Source organism: Artemia franciscana, chromosome 14, assembly GCF_032884065.1.
Source record: "Artemia franciscana chromosome 14, ASM3288406v1, whole genome shotgun sequence".
Taxonomy (NCBI): Eukaryota; Metazoa; Arthropoda; class Branchiopoda; order Anostraca; family Artemiidae; genus Artemia; species Artemia franciscana.
The window spans coordinates 40,583,617-40,607,116 of NC_088876.1; the positions used below are offsets into that span (position 1 = coordinate 40,583,617).

General features: G+C 36.7%; 3 protein-coding genes across 5 annotated transcripts in view; 1 reads left to right on the forward strand and 2 right to left on the reverse strand.

Annotated features, from left to right (window-relative positions):
• LOC136035721 (uncharacterized) overlaps nucleotides 1-23,500 on the forward strand; it is a 71,824-nt gene that overhangs the window by 36,583 nt on the left and 11,741 nt on the right. The window lies entirely within an intron of this gene.
• Nucleotides 5,409-23,406, reverse strand: LOC136035726 (uncharacterized). Of its 3 annotated transcripts, none has more exons than XR_010619503.1 (3): nucleotides 13,580-13,598; nucleotides 11,517-11,681; nucleotides 5,409-5,926 (listed from the first exon to the last, which is right to left on the reverse strand). XR_010619503.1 is itself a non-coding variant. In XM_065717679.1 (3 exons), the coding sequence occupies exons 1-3, from the start codon at nucleotides 23,373-23,375 to the stop codon at nucleotides 5,480-5,482; spliced, it is 633 nt and encodes a 210-aa protein (XP_065573751.1). In that variant the 5' UTR covers nucleotides 23,376-23,406; the 3' UTR covers nucleotides 5,409-5,479. The 3 variants fall into 3 exon arrangements, 2 of the variants coding, with proteins under 2 accessions (XP_065573751.1, XP_065573750.1); XM_065717679.1 differs by lacking the exon at nucleotides 13,580-13,598 and adding an exon at nucleotides 23,355-23,406; XM_065717678.1 differs by lacking the exon at nucleotides 13,580-13,598 and adding an exon at nucleotides 12,973-13,094.
• On the reverse strand, nucleotides 14,734-22,634 carry LOC136035718 (zinc finger MYM-type protein 1-like). Its single transcript, XM_065717672.1, has 2 exons — nucleotides 22,535-22,634; nucleotides 14,734-15,934 (listed from the first exon to the last, which is right to left on the reverse strand). Exons 1-2 carry the CDS (start codon nucleotides 22,568-22,570, stop codon nucleotides 14,741-14,743), a joined length of 1,230 nt encoding a protein of 409 aa, XP_065573744.1. The 5' UTR covers nucleotides 22,571-22,634; the 3' UTR covers nucleotides 14,734-14,740.

Below are 23,500 nucleotides of genomic sequence, written 5' to 3' on the forward strand. Positions count from 1 at the left end.
TGAAATTTATACATTTAAAATCAGTATTAAAATGCAATCCTTTGATGTAGATATTGGTATCAAGCTTCCCTTTTTAGAGTTTCGGTTACTATTTAGCCGGGTCGCTCCTTACTATAGTTCGTTACCACGAACCATTTGATTCTAAATATATAAAATCCGTTAAGTTTTGTGTCACCAATCAAAAGCTACGAGCCTGAGAAAATCTATAAGGTTTTCAAAAAGTAGGGGGGAGAGAAAAACCATCTAGAAGTCAATGGACATTAATGAAAATCACACAATCATATTCAGCGTATTCGAGAACCCTTTTGTAGTAAAAGTGTCCAGCTACCATATGCAAAAATGTGACATTGTGTGTTTTTTTTACCAGAAGAAAGATCACGGATGCGTTTTCATTTGCTTTTTTTTCAGAGATGATCACATCGAGGCAATAGTCTTTTCTCTGAACGGAAATTAAAAGTTTCAGTGCCCTTTTAAGTAACAACCTTTCTCTTTTCTTCAAAGTCGTTTGATCAAAATTAGAGACAGCCATTTTGTTCAACATACCTGAAAAATTCAGTAACTACGCCTTTGGGGATAAGACCTACCATAGCCCCTGGAGAAAGATCTGTAAGCGATGAAATATCCCCTTTGTTTACGAGTAGTATTTGTTAATTGGTAAGTATACAAACATTTTTTTGGAGGGGAGGCTGATTTTTCAAGGGAGGGCTTATTCATGGGGATAATTTCCCATGCTGAGAGAAATTCCCGAAGGGGAACTTTCCAGGAGAAATATTACGCTGGGGAACTTGAGAGAATCTCTCAATAAAATTCTGTTAGTTTGTCTTACTTTCTCTTTGCCATTTAGATATCTTCTGGGGGAACTGTCCAGGGGGTATTTTCAGCGTGTTTGAATTTCCGTGAAAAATTTCTATTGAAAAGGATATTTATGGGGTGATCGGGAAAACGATTAGAAATTGAAGTATTTTTCAAATGCAAGTTAGCTAAAGAAAATTTTTTCAGGCTGAATTGTCCGCGAAAAATTCACGGGGTAGAGAGATTTTTACCGAAGATTTAATTGTGAGAAGGAAATTTTACGGAAGAGTGGGCTATTTTACATTTGAGAAATTTTTTACGGAATAGTTCCCCGTGAGGTAAAAGAATTTTCAATGGAGGGTTAGCCATATTTATGGGCATTATTTAAAAAACGATCAGAAATTAAATAGCAAAACACCATTTTGTTTTAAAAAAGGAAGGAACAAGCTTAAAGCTCAAAACGAAATTATTCCATATATGAGGGGCTGCAACCTCAATACCTTTCAGTTGATGTTAAAGTTTAACTCTTTGTTCCAATTTTTTAAGAACGGCTCCTGTAACAAAAGGGCCGTTTATTAGAATAGGAAGTTTTTTTTTTTGAAAGTGCTAAAAGTCTTAGTTTAAAGAGCAAGATACTGAGGAGGGAGGTAGGCCCTTCGAATATGGAATAATGTTTATTTGTTTTGAGTTTTAAGGTTTAATAGGTTTTAAAGTTTCAAGTCGTCCGATAAAATTTTTGAGATGACCACTTTGTTCAGCATAATTGAAAGATCCAACAGTTATTTCTTTAGGGATAACTGGACCCCAGAGCCCATGGGAAAAGGGCTTTAATTTTCAAAATTTACCCATTGTTTGCGTATAGTATTTCTCGTTAGTAAGTATTCATATATTTTTTTTGGGGGGGGGGGTAATTTTATCCATTGGAGGATATTCTACGATGATATCTTTCTATGGGGAGAGAAGCTTATGGGTAATTTTCAAAATTTACCCATTGTTTGCGTATAGTATTTCTCGTTAGTAAGTGTTCATATTTTTTTTTGGGGGGGGGGTAATTTTATCCATTGGAGGATATTCTACGATGATATCTTTCTATGGGGAGAGAAGCTTATGGGTAATTTTCAAAATTTACCCATTGTTTGCGTATAGTATCTCTCGTTAGTAAGTATTCATATATTTTTTTTTGGGGGGGGGGTAATTTTATCCATTGGAGGATATTCTACGATGATATCTTTCTATGGGGAGAGAAGCTTATGGGTAATTTTCAAAATTTACCCATTGTTTGCGTATAGTATCTCTCGTTAGTAAGTATTCATATATTTTTTTTGGGGGGGGGGGGTAATTTTATCCATTGGAGGATATTCTACGATGATATCTTTCTATGGGGAGAGAAGCTTATGGGTAATTTTCAAAATTTACCCATTGTTTGCGTATAGTATTTCTCGTTAGTAAGTGTTCATATTTTTTTTTTTGGGGGGGGGGGTAATTTTATCCATTGGAGGATATTCTACGATGATATCTTTCTATTGGGAGAGAAGCTTATAGGACTGAGCTTTTCAGGACAGAATTTTATGAAAATTACTTTAATTAGTCTTACTTGGTCTATATCGACTAAATTTACCATGTGGAGATGTTCTGAGAAAACTTTTAGCGGGACTAAAATTGTCTAAAGGATTTTTCACGGGTTTTTTCCGCGGGAAAATTTCTACATATGGGAGTTTTCTGTAGGAGCAACTTTCCAATGGGGTTGGGGGGATTTCTGGGGAAGTTGTTTTACTTAGAGGGATTCCCGAAATGATTTTAAAAATGATCAGAAATTAAAGCATTTTCAAATGATAGTACCCTAAGGAGACTTTTAAGGCAAAATCGTCCGTAATTAACTTTCCTGGAGGATTTTTAGTGAACATGAATTGTCCGCAAGAAATTTTCTGGGGATGGGTGGAAGTATTTTGCGTCGCGGGAACTTTACATTGAAGAATTGTTTGTAGAGGGAGGGAATTTCTCATGGATAGGAGCTGGATTCCACGGCATTATTTGAAAACGATCAGAAACTAAATAACAAATTAAGTTTTTTCAACTGAAAGTAAGGAACAACATTGAAACATAAAATAAACATAAATAATTATAAGTTTGTGGGGGATTACTCCCACCCCCTCAATGCCTCAATCCTTACGCAAAAGTTTCTTAGAACTTTTGAAATGGCTTCTTATATTAATTAAACGACCCTCGTGTTTCAGGACTTCTTCTCAAAGAATTGGAACATAAGGTCAAACTTTAGTGTAAATAGCAAGGTATTGCGTAGGGGAAAACACCTCTTACATACCAAATAATTTATATTAGTTTCCAATTTTGATGTTGCTTGTTACTTTCAGCTGAAAAACTTGTTTTCAGCTGAAAAGGACAAAGAAGCTATTTTTTACTTCACTGAAAAAAAAAAATTTGTTTTTTGTTTTTACTTGTCATTTCTGTACAAAAGACTCTTTTGTACAGGTTTTTTGTTGTGGGGGGACTTCATTGTTACTAATTACTAGTTTCGGCGCAATGGTTCTCCTGTCCTCTTGTGTTTAACATTTTTCGAAGTTATTCCATTATTCATTCATTTCAATTTTTTGTTAATTAAAAGAGGGCCTTTCCGAAGCCAAGAGCGGGGGGTTAAAACAAAAAACCTGTACAAAAGAGTCTTTAAAACCGGGGGGTTTGGGGGGCGTCAGCCCCCCAACTGCCTCTCCTAATTCCTGTACGTTTTAAGGTTCGACTTTGGGACGCAGCCTCTTTAACTCTTTAAGAAAACGAAGTTTTTTTCATATTATATTACCATAGAAGCAACTAAACGAATTAATTTGAACATTTCAACGCTTGTTGAGGGGGGGGGGCTGATTCATTTTTTCTGTGTTCAAGGCTGTAAAATGGTGGTTTTTAGAATGGTTTCAGTGATTCAGGCTCAAGACTGAAAAGATTTTTAATCCGTTTATTTAAATAATATTCCATGCACTAATTGATTCAAAAGCACTTTAATTGTTTCCAAAATGTAAATTTCAAACCAAAGTTTTACTTTTTAGTGAGATAAATTAAAAAAAAAACTTTACAAATTTTTCTTTTTGATAACCAATAAGAAAAACTATATAAATTATAAACGAACAAAAATTAATTTTAAAAACAATTATTCTAAGCGAAGTTTTCTAAAGAAACGTGAAGAGTTTTATTAAGCCCATGAGGAGCAGGAGTATGCTAGCATAAATCAAATATAATCAATAAATAAAAATAATCAATAATCAAATATTCAATTGGATAAATCAAATAATCAAAGGATATATGAAATCCATAACAAACATAAATTATAATTATAATTAAGCCAAAATTAAAGCAAACAGAATCTCCTACAGATAGAACTAAGGCTGATACCCCATCTGCCTTTCAAAGACCTTAATGTCAGTTGCGCTTTACAGAAAACATAACACATTTTAACATTTTTATTTTTTTGACAAATAAATACAGATTGTGAGATTTCCCAAAATGAATGTGAAAATACATTAAATTGTCCATCTGCGTTTGACTAGCACCTTTCAGTAATCTTTGTTAATTTGGGGATTTTCTGTCTTTTTGTTGAGTAAGTAACTTTCTAGTCTTTAGAAAGCAGTGATTTTTACTATTAAAGCTATTACCACATATTACAGCTACTACTATTTCTAAAATTTATGCTACAATGACTACTGTACCCACTATTGCTACTCTACAACTTTTACTGCTGCAGCAACTATTACTAATCCAATTGCTTCTACTAATATTACAACTAATATAGCCAAAATCAATAATCGATTTATCCGACTATTCTTTCTATAAAAAACCTTATATAACCCAGGAAATTACTTACAACTCTTGCTTTGAAGGCGCTGCGAGGGTTGTCATCCTCAAAGACATTTATACTGGGCAAATAAATCATCTTGAACAAAATTGCTATCTCAAAATTATTTTTTGATATTATTGGGGAAACGATGGGTGGTGGGCGGAGTGGGGGGGTTGTTGTTTGCCCTCCAATGACTTTTGACTATTAAAACGGCACTAGTAATTCTGATATCCAATCCAATAAGCCCCCTTCGATGTTTATACGAGCACGCTTTCCATAAAAACCTTATATACCCCTGGGGATAGCTTGCAACCGTTATCCTGAAGACTGTGGGGGAGGGGGTCATCCTAAAAGACATAATTACTGGAATTTTTAACTACGCCGAGAAAAATGTCTATCTCAAAACTTCTACGGGATGTTTTTGGGGAAATGATGAGGGTGGGGGAGGGCTGGCTGCTATCCAATAATTGTTTGACTATCAAAAAGAGCATTAGAACGTTCAATTTCCAATGAAATGAGCCCCTTTCGAAGCTTCTATGACAACTCATTTCATACGAAGTCCTCTGGGAAAAAAAAATTATACATTGTGCCTACATCGCTCTTTACATTGGCTGCGCTGTTGCACTGCCTATGATGCCTCTTGTGATTTAGGCATTGGCTGGGACTCGGGTTAAAAACTTTAGAAACAGCGTGAGAGATACTTTGCATCTTCCCCTTTGAATGATGTGCTAATAACAATTGCCTGACGACGGAAGTTTTAAAAAATAATACAGAATCAATACAGTAGCTAGTCTATTTGCAAATACAAAAAAAAAACAATACAAAATAAGTTTCGTATCCCAGTCTCTAGTTAAATGAAGTAAACATAGGGCTAAACTGAAAAGATTGAGGCTGGAAAGAATGAGACTGGAACTGTCCGATTGCAAGTTGAGGAGCTGTCTTTGGTTGAGGGCGAGCTTGATTCAGTTGTTCAAGTTTGGCATTTTGAGCAGGAGCAACAAAGGAGAACGGAAATTCCTGTAAACTTTGATTGATGAATGTATTGGGATCAGACTGAGAACTTGAGGGAGATATTTGCCGAACAACAGTGTAGATAGGAACTATTCTCTGTTGTTGTGGCATAGGCACTGCTGTCGGAACAGGTGCTTTATCGGCAACTGGAGCTACTGGGGCAGCTACTGATGCCCCTTTGAGATTAGGAATAAGGTTCTGTAGGGCGTCTTGAAATCCATTCTCATCAACATCGGTGCTAAGGTCTTCTTCAGCGTTAGTTAGTTTTATTGCTTTTTTGGCCTGTAAAACAAAAGTCAAATTTTAATTTCTAGACATATAGTTTCAGACATAGTGTAAAATTTTTCTAAAAGTTCAAGGTAGCCTAACAAACTGTGATTAAGAAGCAACACGGCTAAACAGTAACTGAAACTCTAAAAATAGAGTTTTGATAACACTAGAATTGAATTTTTATGCCAATTCCAAATATATAAAGTTCACTAAATTTAATTCTACCCGTCAAAAGTAAAGGGCCTGAGAAATTTTTCTAACTTTTGAAAAAGGAGGAAAATAACCCCCAGAAGTCTCAAGGTTTTAATATAAAAGCCACTATTAGATTCAGTATATGAGCTAACCCTACTCAAGAGGTTTCAAGCTCTTATATACAAAAATTTGAAATTTTGCGTTTTTATTTATTTCTCGTAACTCTTAGTGCATTTGGTCTTACGAGGGACAAGGGCCCCCATAGAATAATTTCCATGGGGAACGGACACCAAAATAAAGGTAGTCGGTAGGGGAAAGGAAATATGTTTTAGGGCATAATTTCTTAGTAATATGTTAATTTTACATATATATATATATATATATATATATATATATATATATATATATATATATATATATATATATATATATATATATATATATATTCTCAAATAATAAGAGTATCCAACTATACATGGAAAATGAGCCAACGATCAGTAAAATAAACCATGAAGATTCCAGGTAAAGAAATTAATAAATACAAGTAATAATATATTTAGTTATTATACATTATTATATATTTCAATTTAATCTATTAAATCAAAAATCTAGAGTAAAAGAAAACTGAACTCTAACCAAAATTACGGAAAGCTTTATTATATTCCAAGATCGTAACAGGTGTAGACTTGTCTTTATGGAATGTCCTAAGCCGTATAATAGTCTACATAAGGAGTAGAGTTAGGAACTTAAAAACGGATTCCTAGAGGAAATCTAAGACTCTGATTGTATTCCTTCAAGCTTCATTTATCTGCCGTAGGCCAACAGATTTCCAAGATCTCAAAATCCATTAAAGTGGATTTTGCCAAGATCTTTCCATTTCTGAAAGCCCAAAGTCAAAACTCACCGTGCCTGCACTATGCAGGCATGGTGAGTGGGTAGGCGGCATAGATACCAACTTTTGATTTTATAATGGCCATGTAAAATGCATTTCTTTTATAACAGGATAATCCTTGGCCTCGAACTGAAATCTCTTTTATCTTTAGAAATTAAAAAAAAAGTACAGAATAGTGATTGTAAACTAAATTCAAACTTAAAATCCTGTCAAATTGACTCGCTTTATTAAGGCACTCTAACTCCATTGAATAAAATGAGCAGATTTCAGCAAAATTGCTTATCACAAGAGAATCTTATCAAATTATTCACGATTACGAACTATTTGATTATTAGAATGGAGTGACTTGGTTAATATTCACCTAAACTAAAAACATAATTTTTATTACAATACACACATCAAGAGAGTTGACTTTTACACTGACTGTAAATATGTAAATTAAGTTTATGGCTACCCACCAGAAGCTCCGAATCTGAGAAACTTTGTCTGATTCGTAAAAAAAAGGGGACACACCCCTAAAAAGTAAGTACTATTAGTAAAAATAGCTTTATAAGATTCACCGGTACTTGTATGACATAGCCCCTACCGCGGAAGGTGTTCATTCATTGACGCAGTATAGAATAGGTTTTTTGTTGGTTATTTTCAGCTTAATGTGAGACAAGACAAAGAAAAGTGACAGAATAGATGAAAAATATATAATTTAAGCTATATAGGGGGGGGATAAGAACACAATTCTTACTTCATAATATGTAGAGTAATATCTCCCCCTCCCTATGTGCAAATATATAGCCAAAATTTGTTTCTAAATTATTATATTTTTATCTGACTTAGGCATATTTCATTAGGATAGAGCGTCAGATAAACTTATATTAAAAGAGTATTAGGTAGGGGCTAATTAATACAAGTACCGATTTACCCTATTAAAGAATCCTTCCCTAGAGGTTTCAAGCTTCAATCTAAAAAACGTGGATATTGCACTTTTTTACATAAGGAAAATCGAGGATGTATGTTTATCTGTTATTTTCCCTGGAGGATCTTACCAAACCGACGGTCGTAAGAAATTGTGAGAGAGCTCATTCGAAAGTAGATCAAAAATTACTTTTTGAGTTACCGTAAGGATTGTACCACGGAAAAGTGTTTTCGGCCATTTTATGGAACCAGGATACAACATTTCCTCACAGAGAACCAATCTACAATCAATTTCAATTTCTGATAATCTAGTCAATTTAGAAGTATCACAAAACTATATTTCATGCTTCCCAGTTACAAAGGAAGTAATACCTAATGGTGGCAGTATTGGACTTAACTAAGATGATTTACTTAGTTTTTCTATGAAAGTACGGTTGGTGATGTGTAAGCATCTCAGCTATTATGATGGGAAGATTATTGTTTAGCTGGGGGCTTGGGATGATGCCTAAAAGGGTATATTTTAATGCCCAAGCTCCTAGCTTTCCATGAGCCTTGTATAAATGTAGAAAACTCTATGAACACAAATTTTTAAAGTATACTCAATTTTTGTTCAAAATTTTAATTACAATTCAACAATGTAATTTGTAAGCAGAAAAAAGAAAAGCAGGGTGGTAGGCTACTAGTTAATTTACAATTATTGATAAATGCATTTTAACAGCAATAAATAAGGTGTTTAAGGGGCCGCTACCCCATATTATATCCTGGTTAGGCCTGGGTATGGATTGGAAAACATTCAAAAATTTAATTTTGAAAAACTAGCTTTTCTTAACTGATAGTAAGAAGCGGCTCTTAGACCTATTTGAACAGAATTATTCTTCAATGAGGTGGGCTGTCTCGTCCTTATCTCCTTGTTCTTCACAAGAAGCTTTCCTGAAAAATAAGAGCCATTGAATTGGAATGAGAGAGTTTGTTAAAGTACTAAAAAACTTTAGCTAAGTGATTAAGGAATTGAGGTGGAGACAATCCCCCCCCAACATAAAGAATATTTTCAATTCGTTTTTAAGTTCTAAAATTGCTCCATACTTATTATTTGTTAAATTGTTATTGTTTGGTAAATGACGACTTATCAAACAGTTCGCGCTAACGAACTGTAGTAACCAAAAGTCTAAAAAATTGAATTTTGGTACCAATAGCTACATCAAAAGAATTAAATTTTAATGCTGATTTTAAATATATAAGTTTCATCAAGTTTAGTCTTACCCATCAAAAGTTACGAGCCTGAGAAAATTTGCGATATTTTAGAAAATAGGGGGAAACACCCCCTAAAAGTCATAGAATCTTAACGAAAATCACACCATCAGATTCAGCGTATCAGAGAACCCTGCTGTAGAAGTTTCAAGCTCCTATCTACAAAAATGTGGAATTTTATATTTTTTGCCAGAAGGCAGATCACGCATGCGTGTTTATTTGTTTTTTTGTTGTTTTTTTTTTCCCCAGGTGTGATCGTATCGACCCAGTTGTCCTAGAATGTTGCGAGAGGGCTCATTCTAACAGAAATGAAAAGTTCTAGTTCCCTTTTTAAGTGACCAAAAAAATGGAGGGCACCTAGGCCCCCTCCCACGCTAATTATTTTCCCAAAGTCAACGGATCAAAATTCTGATATAGCCATTTTATTCAGCGTAGTCGAAAAACCTTATGACTATGTCTTTGGGGACGACCTACTCCCCCACAGTCCCCGTGGGAGGGGTTACAAGTTCAAAACTTTGACCAGTGCTTACATATAGTAATGGTTATTGGGAAGTGTACAGGCATTTTCAGGAGGATTTTTGGTTGGAGGCAGGGGTTGAGAAGAGGGGAATATGCTGGGGGAACTTTCCATCGAGGAATTTGTCATGTCAAACACCCCCTAAAAGTCATAGAATCTTAACGAAAATCACACCATCAGATTCAGCGTATCAGAGAACCCTACTGTAGAAGTTTCAAGCTCCTATCTACAAAAATGTGGAATTTTATATTTTTTGCCAGAAGGCAGATCACGCATGCGTGTTTATTTGTTGTTTTTTTTTTTGTTTTTCTTTCCATGGGTGATCGTGTCGAACCAGTTGTCCTAGAATATTGCGAGAGGGCTCATTCTAACGGAAATGAAACGTTCTAATGCCCTTTTTAAGTGACCAAAAAAATTGCAGGGCACCTAGGCCCCCTCCCACGCTAATTATTTTCCCAAAGTCAACGGATCAAAATTCTGAGATAGCCATTTTATTCAGCGTAGTCGAAAAACCTTATAACTATGTCCTTGGGGACGACTTACTCCCCCCCAGTCCCGTAGGAGGGGTTACAAGTTCAAATACTTTGACCAGTGCTTACATATAGTAATGGTTATTGGGAAGTGTACAGGCGTTTTCATGAGGATTTTTTCGTTGGAGGCAGGGGTTGAGAAGAGGGGGATATGCTGGGGGAGCTTTCCATCGAGGAATTTGTCATGGGGGAAGAAAATTTCCATGAAGGGAGCGCAGGATTTACTAGCATTACTTAAAAAAAAACAATGAAAAAATAAATATGAAAAAGTTTTTTTTTTCAGCTGGAAGTAAGCAGCAGCATTAAAACTTAAAACGAAAAGAAATTATTACCTATATGAGGGGCTCACCTCCTCCTAATACCTCGCTCTTTACGCTAAAGTATTTTTAGTAATTTCAACTATTTATTCTGCGGCTTCGCTCTTTATGTACTTTAACGTCTTTTCATACAGAGGTCTGTTCAAGGAAATTTGATTATTGAAGCTAGTCCGATTTCCACCAACGATATATACCAAGCTTGAAAATTTTGGTTTCCTTTTTTAAGGTTTTTGAATTGTTTTAGGCGAATCCCTTGTCAAAACATCTACTCATCTTTTGTAATGTCTGTTTCGTGTTTTGGGCTTTCCTATTGACATTATATAACTAATTGCGATCAAGCCTGTAAGCTTAATCACGTAGCGAGTGGATTTTAGAGATAAAAAAAACTAATTTTTAAATTTTAAGGCATTTTTTTAGTCTGAATTAAAACATTAAAATCAATGCTGATATATATATATATATATATATATATATATATATATATATATATATATATATATATATATATAAATATATATATATATATATCTATATATATATATATATATATATATAAATATATGTATATATATATATATATATATATATATATATATATATATATATATATATATATATATATATATATATATATATATATATAAGGGGCGAGATTCCACCATCTTTTAACTAATAATTTTGACAAGGAATTGGTATTTTATACATGGAGAAGCCAGGAAGTAGGCTGATTAGGAAGATCATAACTAACCAATTTTGCTTGTAAAGATTTGTAGGACTATAGCCCAACTAGAATCTTCTTGACTTGTTCATATCTTCAAGTACGCACGTGATGTTATTTCATGTTAGCTGTATATATACAATAGTAAAGAAATTTAACAAAGCTTTTCCCCATAAGCCTTGTGTCCCCTCATGTGTCACATGGACCTACACGAACACTATATGTTCATCATTAGTAATTAATTGAGCTTAAATGACAAATTGAAAGCCAAAAAATTACCTTAAAAGAACCATCCCCAGCTTCATAACCAAAGGTATATGAACCATCATTACTGACTTGGTTGATTTGCTTCAGTATCGGAACTACAGTCGTTGATGTGCGTGAGTCGTCATAAGTGCCTAACGGAGCACAAATAGCAAGGCCAATAATGCATGAGACGTATATCTGAAATAAAAGTGTCATTCATGTGAAAAACTAACCGCTAATAATATTGAACATTTGGATTTCATAATACTGAATTTTCATCACTTTTTCAATAGGAAGATTCTAAAAAGAACAAAAAATTCTAAAAATTTCTAATTTTACAATTTCAGTAAAATAGAATAAGCCTATTGGAACCAGAGAACTAGGAAGAAAGTGAATATTTTTATTTTTTCCAATTTAAAATATTTTAAGGGTCAGGCAAGGGCGATCCCTGGGAGTGTTTTTGATTCGTTTCTCCGTTAGCCATTTTCTTTACAGCTTATTTGCTACACTCTTTTGGAACGAGTGAAGAGGGGTGGGGGTTATGCTACGATTCTACTGTATAATATACTATTTTAATTCATCTTGTACACGTTCTATTCAACTTGTTTCAGTACTGTGCATAAATTCCTAAATTTCAAAAAGATTACATAGAATGCAAAATGTATGAGGTTTACTTATTGAAACATTAAAAAATAGACTTCTCTCAAAAGGTTCAAAGGTAGGATGATAGGATCCGACCGGTTCTGACGCTGGGCTAAGTTGAGACGGAGAAGACAGAAATTGTTTATTGGTTTGAAGTTTCATGTGAACGTCGCAAGTTTAATAATTTCAATTAAAAGCAATATAAGACTGCTAAGTCAAAAAATTTTCAGTTTCATGAAAACTATTAAATTTGTATGTGCCATTTTTTAATGATCCAGGAATAACATATTTAGATGACTTTTTATGTATGTGCCAAATTTGCGCTTATCGTATAGCATATCATTCCATAGAGTGACAGATTTTGAGGGATATAGGGAGTAAAACCCATGTTTAATACCTGATTTTAGCAAAATCTGTTTTCTTTAATGCTATCGCAAAGTTGTGCAAAAGATCTTTGTTTGCATACATTTACCGATTAAACTTTCTCCGAAGTCTGCCATCTATTCGATTTCACTTTACATATTTTCTTTAAAAACGAACGAAATAAAGTTGTTGCATCAAAAACGCAATCTTTTTACGTATATGCTTTTGTTGTATAAAATATATTTCTACATTCTTCTACTAAATAATGTATCCGACTGTTTGACCTGGAATTTTCCCCTAGCCCAAAAGCAACATCCTAACAAAACAAAAACGAATTTAAATTTCTCACTTCATAGAACATACCACTTATCAATATGTCCAGCGTCTGTTTAACACAAAAATACATGTTGCATGATTTTGTTTTCAGATTCTTTGCTTACATATGACATTATTGGCGTGATTGTCGGTACTGGTTACTACTTACGATTTTTATAGGTATTCCCATATTGCAAGACAACAGTTAAACTACTGATTATTCCAAAAAATATCTACAATATTTTATAGCGAAAAATTTCAGGTTTTTTTTTCAGGGACGGCTCATCATCTTCCCTTCTGATTAGTCACGTAACGCAAGCATGAGTTCAGATCAATGACCACTCCCGATCTGCTAATCAAATGAGCTAATGATCCTGTAATCCGAAATCAATTGAATTAATACATTTCCACAAACTTTTGTAGATTAAAGAAAACAACACTTGACTTTTTTTCTTAAGTTAAAGTAAGGAAATTTTGAACAAGCTTATAACGACAAAAATTAATAAGACAGCAATCCTAAATTACTTATTTTTATTCCGTAAAATATATTCTCAATTGGTTTGCTTTTACTGTACCAAAACTCAGTGGCGCCATTTCGGAAAACCTTAGGGGGGGCCGAAAATCGATTTTGGGCCCCCATCCAGCCTTAAAAATTTTAGAATTTTCGAACATGCCTTTAGGTACCGTACTACCTTTGGGGTTCGCATTTTGCAGCTTATTTAGGGACCAAAAACAGTACCAAAATAGAACATTTACTGTATAAATCAGAAACTTACGTACAGTTACTTCAGCAATGGATATCTCCTTTGCTTCATTTTTGCGAAGTCGTCGATAAGCTTCTCAAAATTGAGCTCCTTCACTGCAGCTTTCTCAGAGAATATAAGCAGCAAATGCGAAAGTCGCTCGTTTTCCATCGTTGTCCGGAGGTAGTCCTTCACAAACGTCAACACAGAGAAAAAACGTTCATTTGAGCACGTTGTGAGCGGGAGTGTGAGGACTACCCTGACGACCTTAAGAAGCTCAGAATAAGCTTCTTTGAATCCTCCGAGGCGTTCGAAGACATCTAAAGCGTTTGCCGGTTTCTGTGGAAGCTGCGACACAAATGCACGAGCTATTAAAGCTTGACACTTCAGCTGCATAGTATCGATTCCCGCCTGATCGAAGTATGTCGCGATCACAAGAAGTAAATCTGAGTCCATAAAATCTTTGGATTTGGGGTTAAGGCAACGTGTGGCTTCTAGCACTGGCAGCTGGACAGAAAAACGCTCTTCAAACTCATTTAACACTCTGTCCAAAACCTCGTAGAACTCTCTGCGCATTTTGTCTTCCGTTGTTGTGTTTTCGGAGTCAATGTTGTGCTTTCCAATTGTTGTTGTCGTCAAATAGTCTCTTAGTCTTCCGGATATCTTCTGAACTCGTTTTGATTTAACAGGTATGGCTGAAGAGAGAGCACTTGTTTCCGACAGATCAGCTCCGACATTAATGGCCATCTCTTTAGACTTGCCGTATAGGACACGAAAATACTCGTCATCACGCATTTTCCTCAGTTCGTTCTTTGTTGCACTGATTAAAGTGCAAGCTTCTGAGATGACCAGATCTGCTGCCTGTAGTTGTTCAGAAAGAGGGTTTATCACTGCCAGAACTTCGTGAATGACATGCAAACTGAATATGAAGGGAAACGACTCTAGCTGGTTCTTAAGGCCCGTAGCTTCTGCCGCTGCCTCCCTGTCAGAAGATTCTTGAACTACTGACAGAACTGCGAGTATGCAGTCATATCTAACCAGGATCTTAGCCACTGATCTATACCAGTAAGACCAACGTGTCACTACTGTCCTTTCAAGCGTTAGCACAGGCACATTGGCAGTTTTCTGGGCTTCGACGAACAACTGGTATCGAGTGTTGCTGTTGGAGACGAAACTGTAAACTGTTTGCAAAACTTAAAATACTGATGAAATGCTTTGTATTTTCTGCATACAATCGCCAATGACAAGGTTAAGTCTATGGGAATGACAGTGTGTGTACACCGCTTGTGGTGCTTTTTCCCAGAGACGGGCCTGTACTCCTGAAAAGTGTCCGCTCATTACACTGGCCCCGTCATAGCACTGTCCAACACACTTTGACCAGTCAAGGCCGATACCCTTTATTTCGTTGTAAATGAAGTCGGCCAAACTCTCAGCGTCAACCTTGCGCATGTGGTAGCAACCTATGGCCCTTTCTTTGATTTTCAGGTCATGAACATAGCGCACTAAGATCGCGAGTTGTTCCTTTTTCGAGAGGTCTTTTGTCTCGTCAGCAAGAACGGCAAAATATTTTGCTTCTCTGACTTCTTTCGCGATAGAACTTTTGATTTCATTTCCTATGACCTCAATGTAGTCGTTTTGGTACTCGTGTGACATGTAATGGCCATAGGCCTTACGAGAGTTTTTCATCAAGTCCGGGTTGATTTCTGTTAAAAGATGTACTGTCTCTACGAAATTCCCTTGATTGGCACTAGACTCCCCTTCATCATGGCCACGAAACGCAAGACCTTGCCGTCCAAGTAATGCTGTAGTTTTTAGTAGAGCTTTTACGTACTGTCTATTCTCTAGTATTTCCTTTTCGCGTTCTTTGGAGAGGCATGACGCAACAGATTCGGCCACCTCCGTCTCAACAGCTTTAAACTGAGTCAAAGAAATGGTACATGCTTTGTGTCGGTCGCTGTTTTCGTGCTGCCGTATCAGTTCAGAAATGTCTTTCCACTTTCTAAATTCTACGTCAATGAATGCTCTAGCTCCATACCTTTCGCCTGATCTTAGCGAGGATCCACTGAAATGTCGGCAATTGAAACAGAACACCGAGTCCTGTTCTTTCGAATATTCGAGCCATGGGTATGCCAAGAAATAGGAGCTGTTAAATTTTCGTGTGCGATTCCCGATGGTAGTGGCGGGATAGTCAGTCAAAACTGGTTGGCAGGGGTTATCATACGGGTTCACGGACAAATCGGTACTGATCGTTCTGGAAGCCATTTCCTCCGTTTGTGGTTCGCGCAGGTTTGTCTCCTCAGAAATGTGTCTCACGTCCAGGGTCTGCTCGTTTGTCGGTAAAACTTCGGTTGCCGATGGGTTGTCCCTTGACGTCCCAGCATCACTATCCTACAGAGTAATCAAGTTTTAATTAAAAACAAATTAAAAGTGATGTCCCAGTTACTTCTTTTACCAGTACTTCACCGATAGTTATATTTCTAGTTTACTAAATACTCGACAAAATTTGCAACTTGGATGTGTCCTCTTGTAAATTATTAAGTTTCATCCAGATGGGATAGTTATTCGAAGTATCAAAGAATAGGTCACTGAGTATTCTTTTTTTATGGCACTTGCCCTTCGGCCAAGTGCCATATAGCGATCGCAATTTCTGTCCGTCCGTCGGTCTGTCCAGGTTTTGCTAGTTCGGGCACTTCCACATACGCTAGGACGATGAAACTTGGCAGGCATATCAGGGACCCCAAATGATTAAGTTGGAAATAGTCACTTCCCCGATCCGAGCATCGTGGGGGGAGTGGAGGGAGGGGGAATCCGGAATCTTGAGGTATTTGCAACTTTTGAACGGGTAATCGGATCTTAATGAAACTTGATATTTAGACCTCGTGTCTCAGACATCCCACTTCAAATCCGGACCGGATCCGGTGACTTTTGGGGGAGTTAGAGGGGGGACCGGAAATATTGGGAAACGCTTATAGACTGGAGGGATCGGGGTGAAACTTGGTCGGAAGAAGAGTCATAAGTCCTAGATACGTCATTAACATAACTGGACCGGATCCGGGCGCTGTGGGGGACTTGGGGGGGGGGTCCGGATTTCATATGAGCTCTTAGCTCTTGTTCATAGTGAGTTTACACATAAACTATTATTTTTATGATTATGCTAGTTTTAAAATTTAGTCCTTTTATATTAGTCCTATAGGTACTTTTTGGCATTCAGGCGTCATTATTGCCCAAATTATTATAATGATAAGTAGGTTGAAAGGCTAATTGAAATTGGATTAGTATAATAATATTTTGCTCTTGTATGTAGTCTAACCTATTTATTTGACTAGATCTTCTAAGGCTTTATTTCCATTTTTGAGACAGTTAGAAATCTACATTTTATTGGATCAAAGCCGTTACATGTGATTTTTGATGCTTGCCGTACATCGCGTAATTTGAGCTAAAACGATGAATCATGGAATGAATCTTTGACTCTGTTTACTTCACAGTATTTAGTTGAGGGTATTAGCGTTTTTGTCGAACAACTTTTTTAATATAAACTACAGAAATCACCCTTAGTTAATTATTATCTTCAAGGAACAGCTCTATTCCATTGGCAATAAAAGAGGAGATAAAAGAATCAAATAAAAGAATCAAAAGGAGATTAATCAAATAAAATAAAAGAGGAGATTAATTCAATACGGAATGTTTGAAAAGGCCATTCTGGCAATTTTACATATGCTGAGAACTCAAATGTGGGTTATGCTGAGAGCTCTTATTTAAAATTCCGACAAGATCTGTTGACATTGGGGGGTGGTGGAGGGGGAAACCGGAAATCTTGGAAAACGCTTAGAGTGGAGAAATTGGGATGAAACTTAGTGAGTAGAATAAACAAATGTTGTAGATACGTGATTGACGTAACCGTAATGGATCCGCTCTCTTTGGAGAAGTTAGGGGGTGGGATTCAGTGCTTTGGCGAGTTTGGTGCTTCTGGACGTGCTAGGACGATAAAAATTAGTGGGCGTGTCAGGGAGCTGCATAAATTGACTTGATAAAGTCGTTTTCTAGATTAGACCATCTGAGGGGCTAAAGGGAGAGGAAAAGTAAGAAAAAAATTAGGTATTTATAACTTACGAGTGGGTGATCGGATCTTAATGAATTTTGATATTTAGAAGGGCCTCGTGACTCACAGCTTTTATTTTAAATCTCAACTGGCATTAAGCCTCTGATTTTCTTTTTAAATCAATCTATTGATTCTTAGAATTTTGCTAGAGCTCATACCAAAGTGAACAGATCCGTTCCAATTATGTCAATCACGTATCTATAGCTTGTGCTTATTATTCCCATCAAGTTTCATCGTGATCCCCCCACACTAAGCGTTTTCAAAGTTTTTAGACCCCCCCCCCCAATTCCACCCCACTTTAATTACTCTGGATCCGGTCAGAACTTAAAGTAAGAGATCCGATTTAGGAGGTCCTTCTAAATATGAAATTTCATTAAGATCCGATCACTCCATCGTAAGTTAAAAATACCTAATTTTGTCTAATTTTTCAGAATTAACCCTCCCCCACCCAACTCCCCCAAATAGAGCAGATCCGTTCCGTTTATGTAAATCACGTATCTAGGACAACTGCTTATTTTTTCCACCAAGTTTCATACTGATCCCTCCACTCTAAGCGTTTTCCAAAATTTTAGGTCCCCCCTCCAACTCCCCCAAATGTCACCAAATCCGATCCAGATTTAAGATAACAGCTCTGAGACATGATATCCTTCTAAATATCAAATTTCATTAAGATTCGACCACCCGTTGGTAAGTTAGAAATACTTCATTTTTTCTATTTCTTCCGATTTGACCGCCCCCCCCCACTCCCCCCAGATGGTCGAATCAGGGAAACAATTTTTAATTTAATCTGGTCTATACGCCTGCCAAATTTCATCGTCTTAGCTTACCTAGAAATGCCTAAAGTAGCAAAACCGGGACCGACAGACCAACAGAATTTGCGATCACTATATGTCACTTGGTAGATATCAAGTGCCATAAGAATTAGGACGTGAATTGTACATAATTAACATAGAAAACAACACAAAATTTAGAGCAAGCAACAACAAAAAACATAATCAATTCAACTACGAAGCTATAATCAATTAGTTCGTGGTAACGAACTTCAAGTAAAAAGCGACGCGGCTCAATAGTAACCGAAACTCTAAAACACGGAATTTTGATAACTATAGATGCATCAAAAGAATCAGATTTGTACGCTAATTTCAAATATATAAGTTGTATCAAATTTAGTTTTACCCATCAAAAGTTACGAGCCTGAGAAAATTTGTCTTATGTCCGAAAAAAGGGAAAAACACCCCCCCCCCCCTGAAAGTAATATAACCTTAACAAAAATCTCACCATTTAATTCAGCGCATCACTGAACTTTACTGCAGGAGTTTCAAGCTCCTATCTGCTAAAATGAGGAATTTTGGATTTTTTTTTCTCAGAAGAAAGATCAAGGACGCGTGTTATTTTTTTTCCAGGGGTGATCGTATTGACCCAGTTGTCCTAGAATATCGCAAGCGGGCTCATTCAAAGGTAAATTAAAAGTTCTAGTGCCCTTTTTCAAATGACCAAAAATTTGGAGAGCAACTAGGCCCCATCCCACCCTCTTTTTACCCTAAGTCACCTGATCAAAATTTTGAAACAGCCATTTTGTTTAATATATTTGAAAAATCTAATAAATATGTCTTTAAAGATGTCTTAATTGTCCAAAGTCTCTGGGGGAAGGTGTTCAATTTGTGGACTTTGCCCTTTTTTATAAATAGTATAGGTAATTGCGAAGTATACATACGTTTTCAGTTTTTTTCTGGTGGAGGGGGCAGCTCGAGCAGAGGAGGTTATGTAGGAGGATCTTTCCATGGAGAAACTTTTCATAGGGGAGCTGAATTTTCGATCAAGGGGGCACTGGATTTCCAAGCATTATTAAAAAAAGAATAAGAAATTAAATGAAAAAAAAGTTTCTTCAACTAAAAGTAAGGAGCAGGATTGAAACTTAAAACGAAAAGAAATTATTACATATGAGAAGGTTCACCCTTTCGTCAATACCTCGCTCTTTACGCTAAAGTTTTTTTTTAGTACTTTCAAAAGAGATATTTATTCTAATCAAACGGCCTTTGAGATTCAGGAGTCATTCTTAAAGAATTGGAACCAAATTTGAACAGCGTAAAGAGCGAGTATTGACAAGGGGGTGAACCCCTTCATATACTTAAAAATTGCTATCCGTTTTGAGCTTTAATGTTTGTTCTTACATTCAGTTGAAAAAACATGTCTTTTTTATTTCATTCAATTAAGTCCAATGTGCTATTCAATTTTATGTTTTGTAGGTTTTTATAGGTTTTATAGGTTTCTGTGATACACTTCTTTATTTATTTTTTTGTTTATGTAGGATTACCTTGCAAAGCTATCATTCCCTTGATTCTATATTTTAACCTAGAATCAATAAACACAAAATATGATGCACGAGTACTGCTGTCGGGTGATTAAACACTTTTTGAAGCAAGGTAAACTGAAGCTAGCCATAGTAATTCATGCGGACGAAAACTTATTAGGTTTGAAATTTCTTATCTTTGTCGCTTTTTGTTCTATCTTTCCTCTTCAAAAGAAGAAACTCAACAAGATTTGTCTGAGCATTATCTTATAAACAGTTCTTGGTAACGAGCTGTAAGTAAGGAGCGACCCGGCTCAATAGTAACCGAAACTCTAAAAAACGGAATTTGATACCAATAGATATGTCAAAAGAACTAAACTTTTATGCTGATTTTAAATACATTTTGTTAAGTTTAGTCTTACCCTTCAAAGGTTACAAGCCTGAGAAATGTGCCGGATTTTCAAAAAATGGCTGAAACACCCTTAGAACTCATATAATCATAATAAAATCATACCATCAGATTCAGCGTATTAAGAGAACCCTATTGTAGAGGCTCCAAGCTCCTATCTGCAAAAATGTGGAATTTTGTACTTCATATTAGAAGAAAGATCACGGATGCGTGTTTATTTATTTATTTTTTTTGCCCAGGGGTGATCATATCGAACCAGTGGGCCAAGACATCGGGAGAGGGCTTATTCTAACGGAAATTCAAAGTTCTAGTGCCCTTTTTAAGTTACCAAAAAAATTGGAGGGCAACTAGGCCCCCTCCCACGCCATTTTTCCCCAAATTCCCCTGACCAAAAATCTGAGATAGCTATTTTGTTCAACATCGTTGAAAGGCCTAATAATAATGTCTTTGGAGATAACATGAAACCCCAGAGCTCTTGGGAAAAGGTCTTCAAGTTAAAAAATGTGACCATTGTTTACATATAGTATTTCTTATTCGGAAGCATGCATACATTTCTAGGGTGGGAAGGGGAGGACGATTTTTTGGGCTGGGGGACTTAGCTCGAGGAGAATTTTCCATGGAAAATGAATTTTCTAGGGGATGAACTTTTCAGGGGAAATTGTGTACTGGAAAAATTTTCCAGAATTCCTATACAAAATTTGTTTATATATCTTGCTTTCTATTTACTGGCTCAATTTCACGCTTGGAAGTGTTAAGGGTAATTGTCCCAGTAAATTTTAACCAGGATTGTATTGTTCAGAGGATGTTTCCAAGGGGGATTTCTCCGTGGAGGTGAAGCCAGATTTCCTGGCTTTATTTAAAAAATGATCAGAAATTAAATAGAAAAACAAGTTTTTTCAACTGAAATTAAGGAGCATTATTAAAACTTAAAAATAACAAGAATTATTACATATACGAGGGGGGTTGCCTCCTCCTCAACACTGCGCTCTTTATCCTAAAGTTTAAATTTTGTCCCAATTCTTTAAAAACGACTCCTCAAACACAAAGGGCGTTTTATTAAAACAGTAAGTAACTTTTTTACAAATGCTGAAAAACTTTAGCATGAAGAGCGGGGTGTAGAGGAGGGGGAAGACCCCTTCCTCTATGGGGGCACTGTGGGGGACTTGGGGGGGGGGTCCGGATTTCTGGCAATTCCGCGAAATCGGTACTTCCTGATGCAACAGGACGATGAAACTTGGCAGGCATATCAGGGACTCGAACAGACTAACTTGAGATTAGTCGTTTCCCCGATCCGACCATCGTGGGGGGAGTGGAGGGATGGGAATCCGGAAACTAGTGGCATGCATAACTTTTAAACGGGTGATCGGATTTCAATGAAACTTGGCAAGTGGAAAGAAATATCGTCTCAGATGTTCCATGTCAAGTCTGGATCTGATCCGATATTTGTGGGGGGGGGGGGGTGGAGGCGCCCACCGGGAAACTCGTGAAATACTTGTAGTCGAGGGATTGGATAGGGTACGCTCCGATTCCAGTCGAACTTGATGGACGGGAACCGGAGATGTCAAAGATGTGACTTTTATTTTTTCAAGTCGTGTTCGGCCACAGTAGGGGGCCGGGAAATTGTGTGGCTCGCATATGGGTCAAATGAGTGCAGCGATTTAAATGAGACTTGGAATGTAAAGTAAGCATATGCCCTAGATGACATATTTTACTGTCCGAACCAGATCCGACCACGGTCGGGGAGGGGGGGGGGATTTATTGAAAAATGCTGAGATTCGAGTGAAACTTGATAGGTGGTGAGACAAGATGCTCTAGATGATCCGTTCACGAGTGTCCGAGCCAGATTCGGCCGCGAAAGGGGCAGCTGGAAGGAGGTACCGGAAACCGTGTTGCACGTCTAGGGATTAAACGAATAGGTTTATTGTGCTGAAACTTGGAAGTTACAACAGTCATCTGCTCCAGATGATCCGAGGCGATGCCAGAAATGCACCGACTTGAGTGAAACTGCATATTCTATTTCTAGCTCCGAACCGCATTTTTGGGGTGGCGGGTGTGGTTTGTGACGGGCTCATCTCCTTTGTTGTACTGCCTACTCGTAACAAGTGCCATATGAGCTCGTAGCTCTTGTTCTGGTTTGTTCAGTAAGATTGGTCGACGAAACAAAATTTAAAATGTGGTAGATTTACTTACAGTCGGTTTGAAAAACGAAGCCAATCGTCGTTGCATCTTTATTTCTTCTTCTTTCCTTTGGGCTTTTATTTTCCTTTTTTTTGCACCACTCGCACCGGATGAACTCACGTTTCAATTATCCGATTTGAACTTGAACACAACTCAACACTGTTTCACGGTTCTTTATTTGATGAAGGGTAACGAGAAACTAAATACAAAACTGGAATGACACCCTGGTCTGGATACCCTCTTTTCCAGATGTTAGCCTACACATAAATGTGCCGACTGACGGGATTCATTAATCACTGGAGAGACTTCAATGTCACAGAAGTACTCCGAGCCCAGAAAGGACTTTACAAACCCCTGCCAAAAGGGTGACCATAAATTAATTAGGGAGAACGGCAAAAACAGGATACTTTCTTGAAATGCAATAATCGTCGAGTATCATGAATTTGCTATTTAGTAATAATTCACAGTAGAAATACGGTAAAAAAAGAGAAAAAAGTAGAACAAGGACGAATAAACAAAGAATTACGTGGTTGAAATTGGGCCCCTCCAGAAATCAGAGGGGGGGCCATGGCCCCCCTGCCCTCCCCCCCCCCAAATGGCGCCACTGCCAAAACTCCTATATTATTTCACGTTTTCAGTAAAGCACTAGTATTTTTATAATCCTAGAAATATAGGGAAGCTACCATTATCATTTATCAGTTTATTACCTACCATTTATCAGTATGCTCAGCTTCTGTTTAACACAAAAATACATGTTGCATGATTTTGTTTTCAGATTCGTTGCTTACATAGAACATTATTGGCGTGATTACTGGTACTGATTAATACTTACGAGTTTTGTAGCTGTTCCCATATTGCAAGACAACAGTTAAACTACTGATTATTCCAAAGAATATTTACGATGTTTTATAGTGAAAAATTTCAACGTGAAAAATTTCAGGTTTTTTTGTCAGGGACGGCTCATCATCCTCCCTTCGT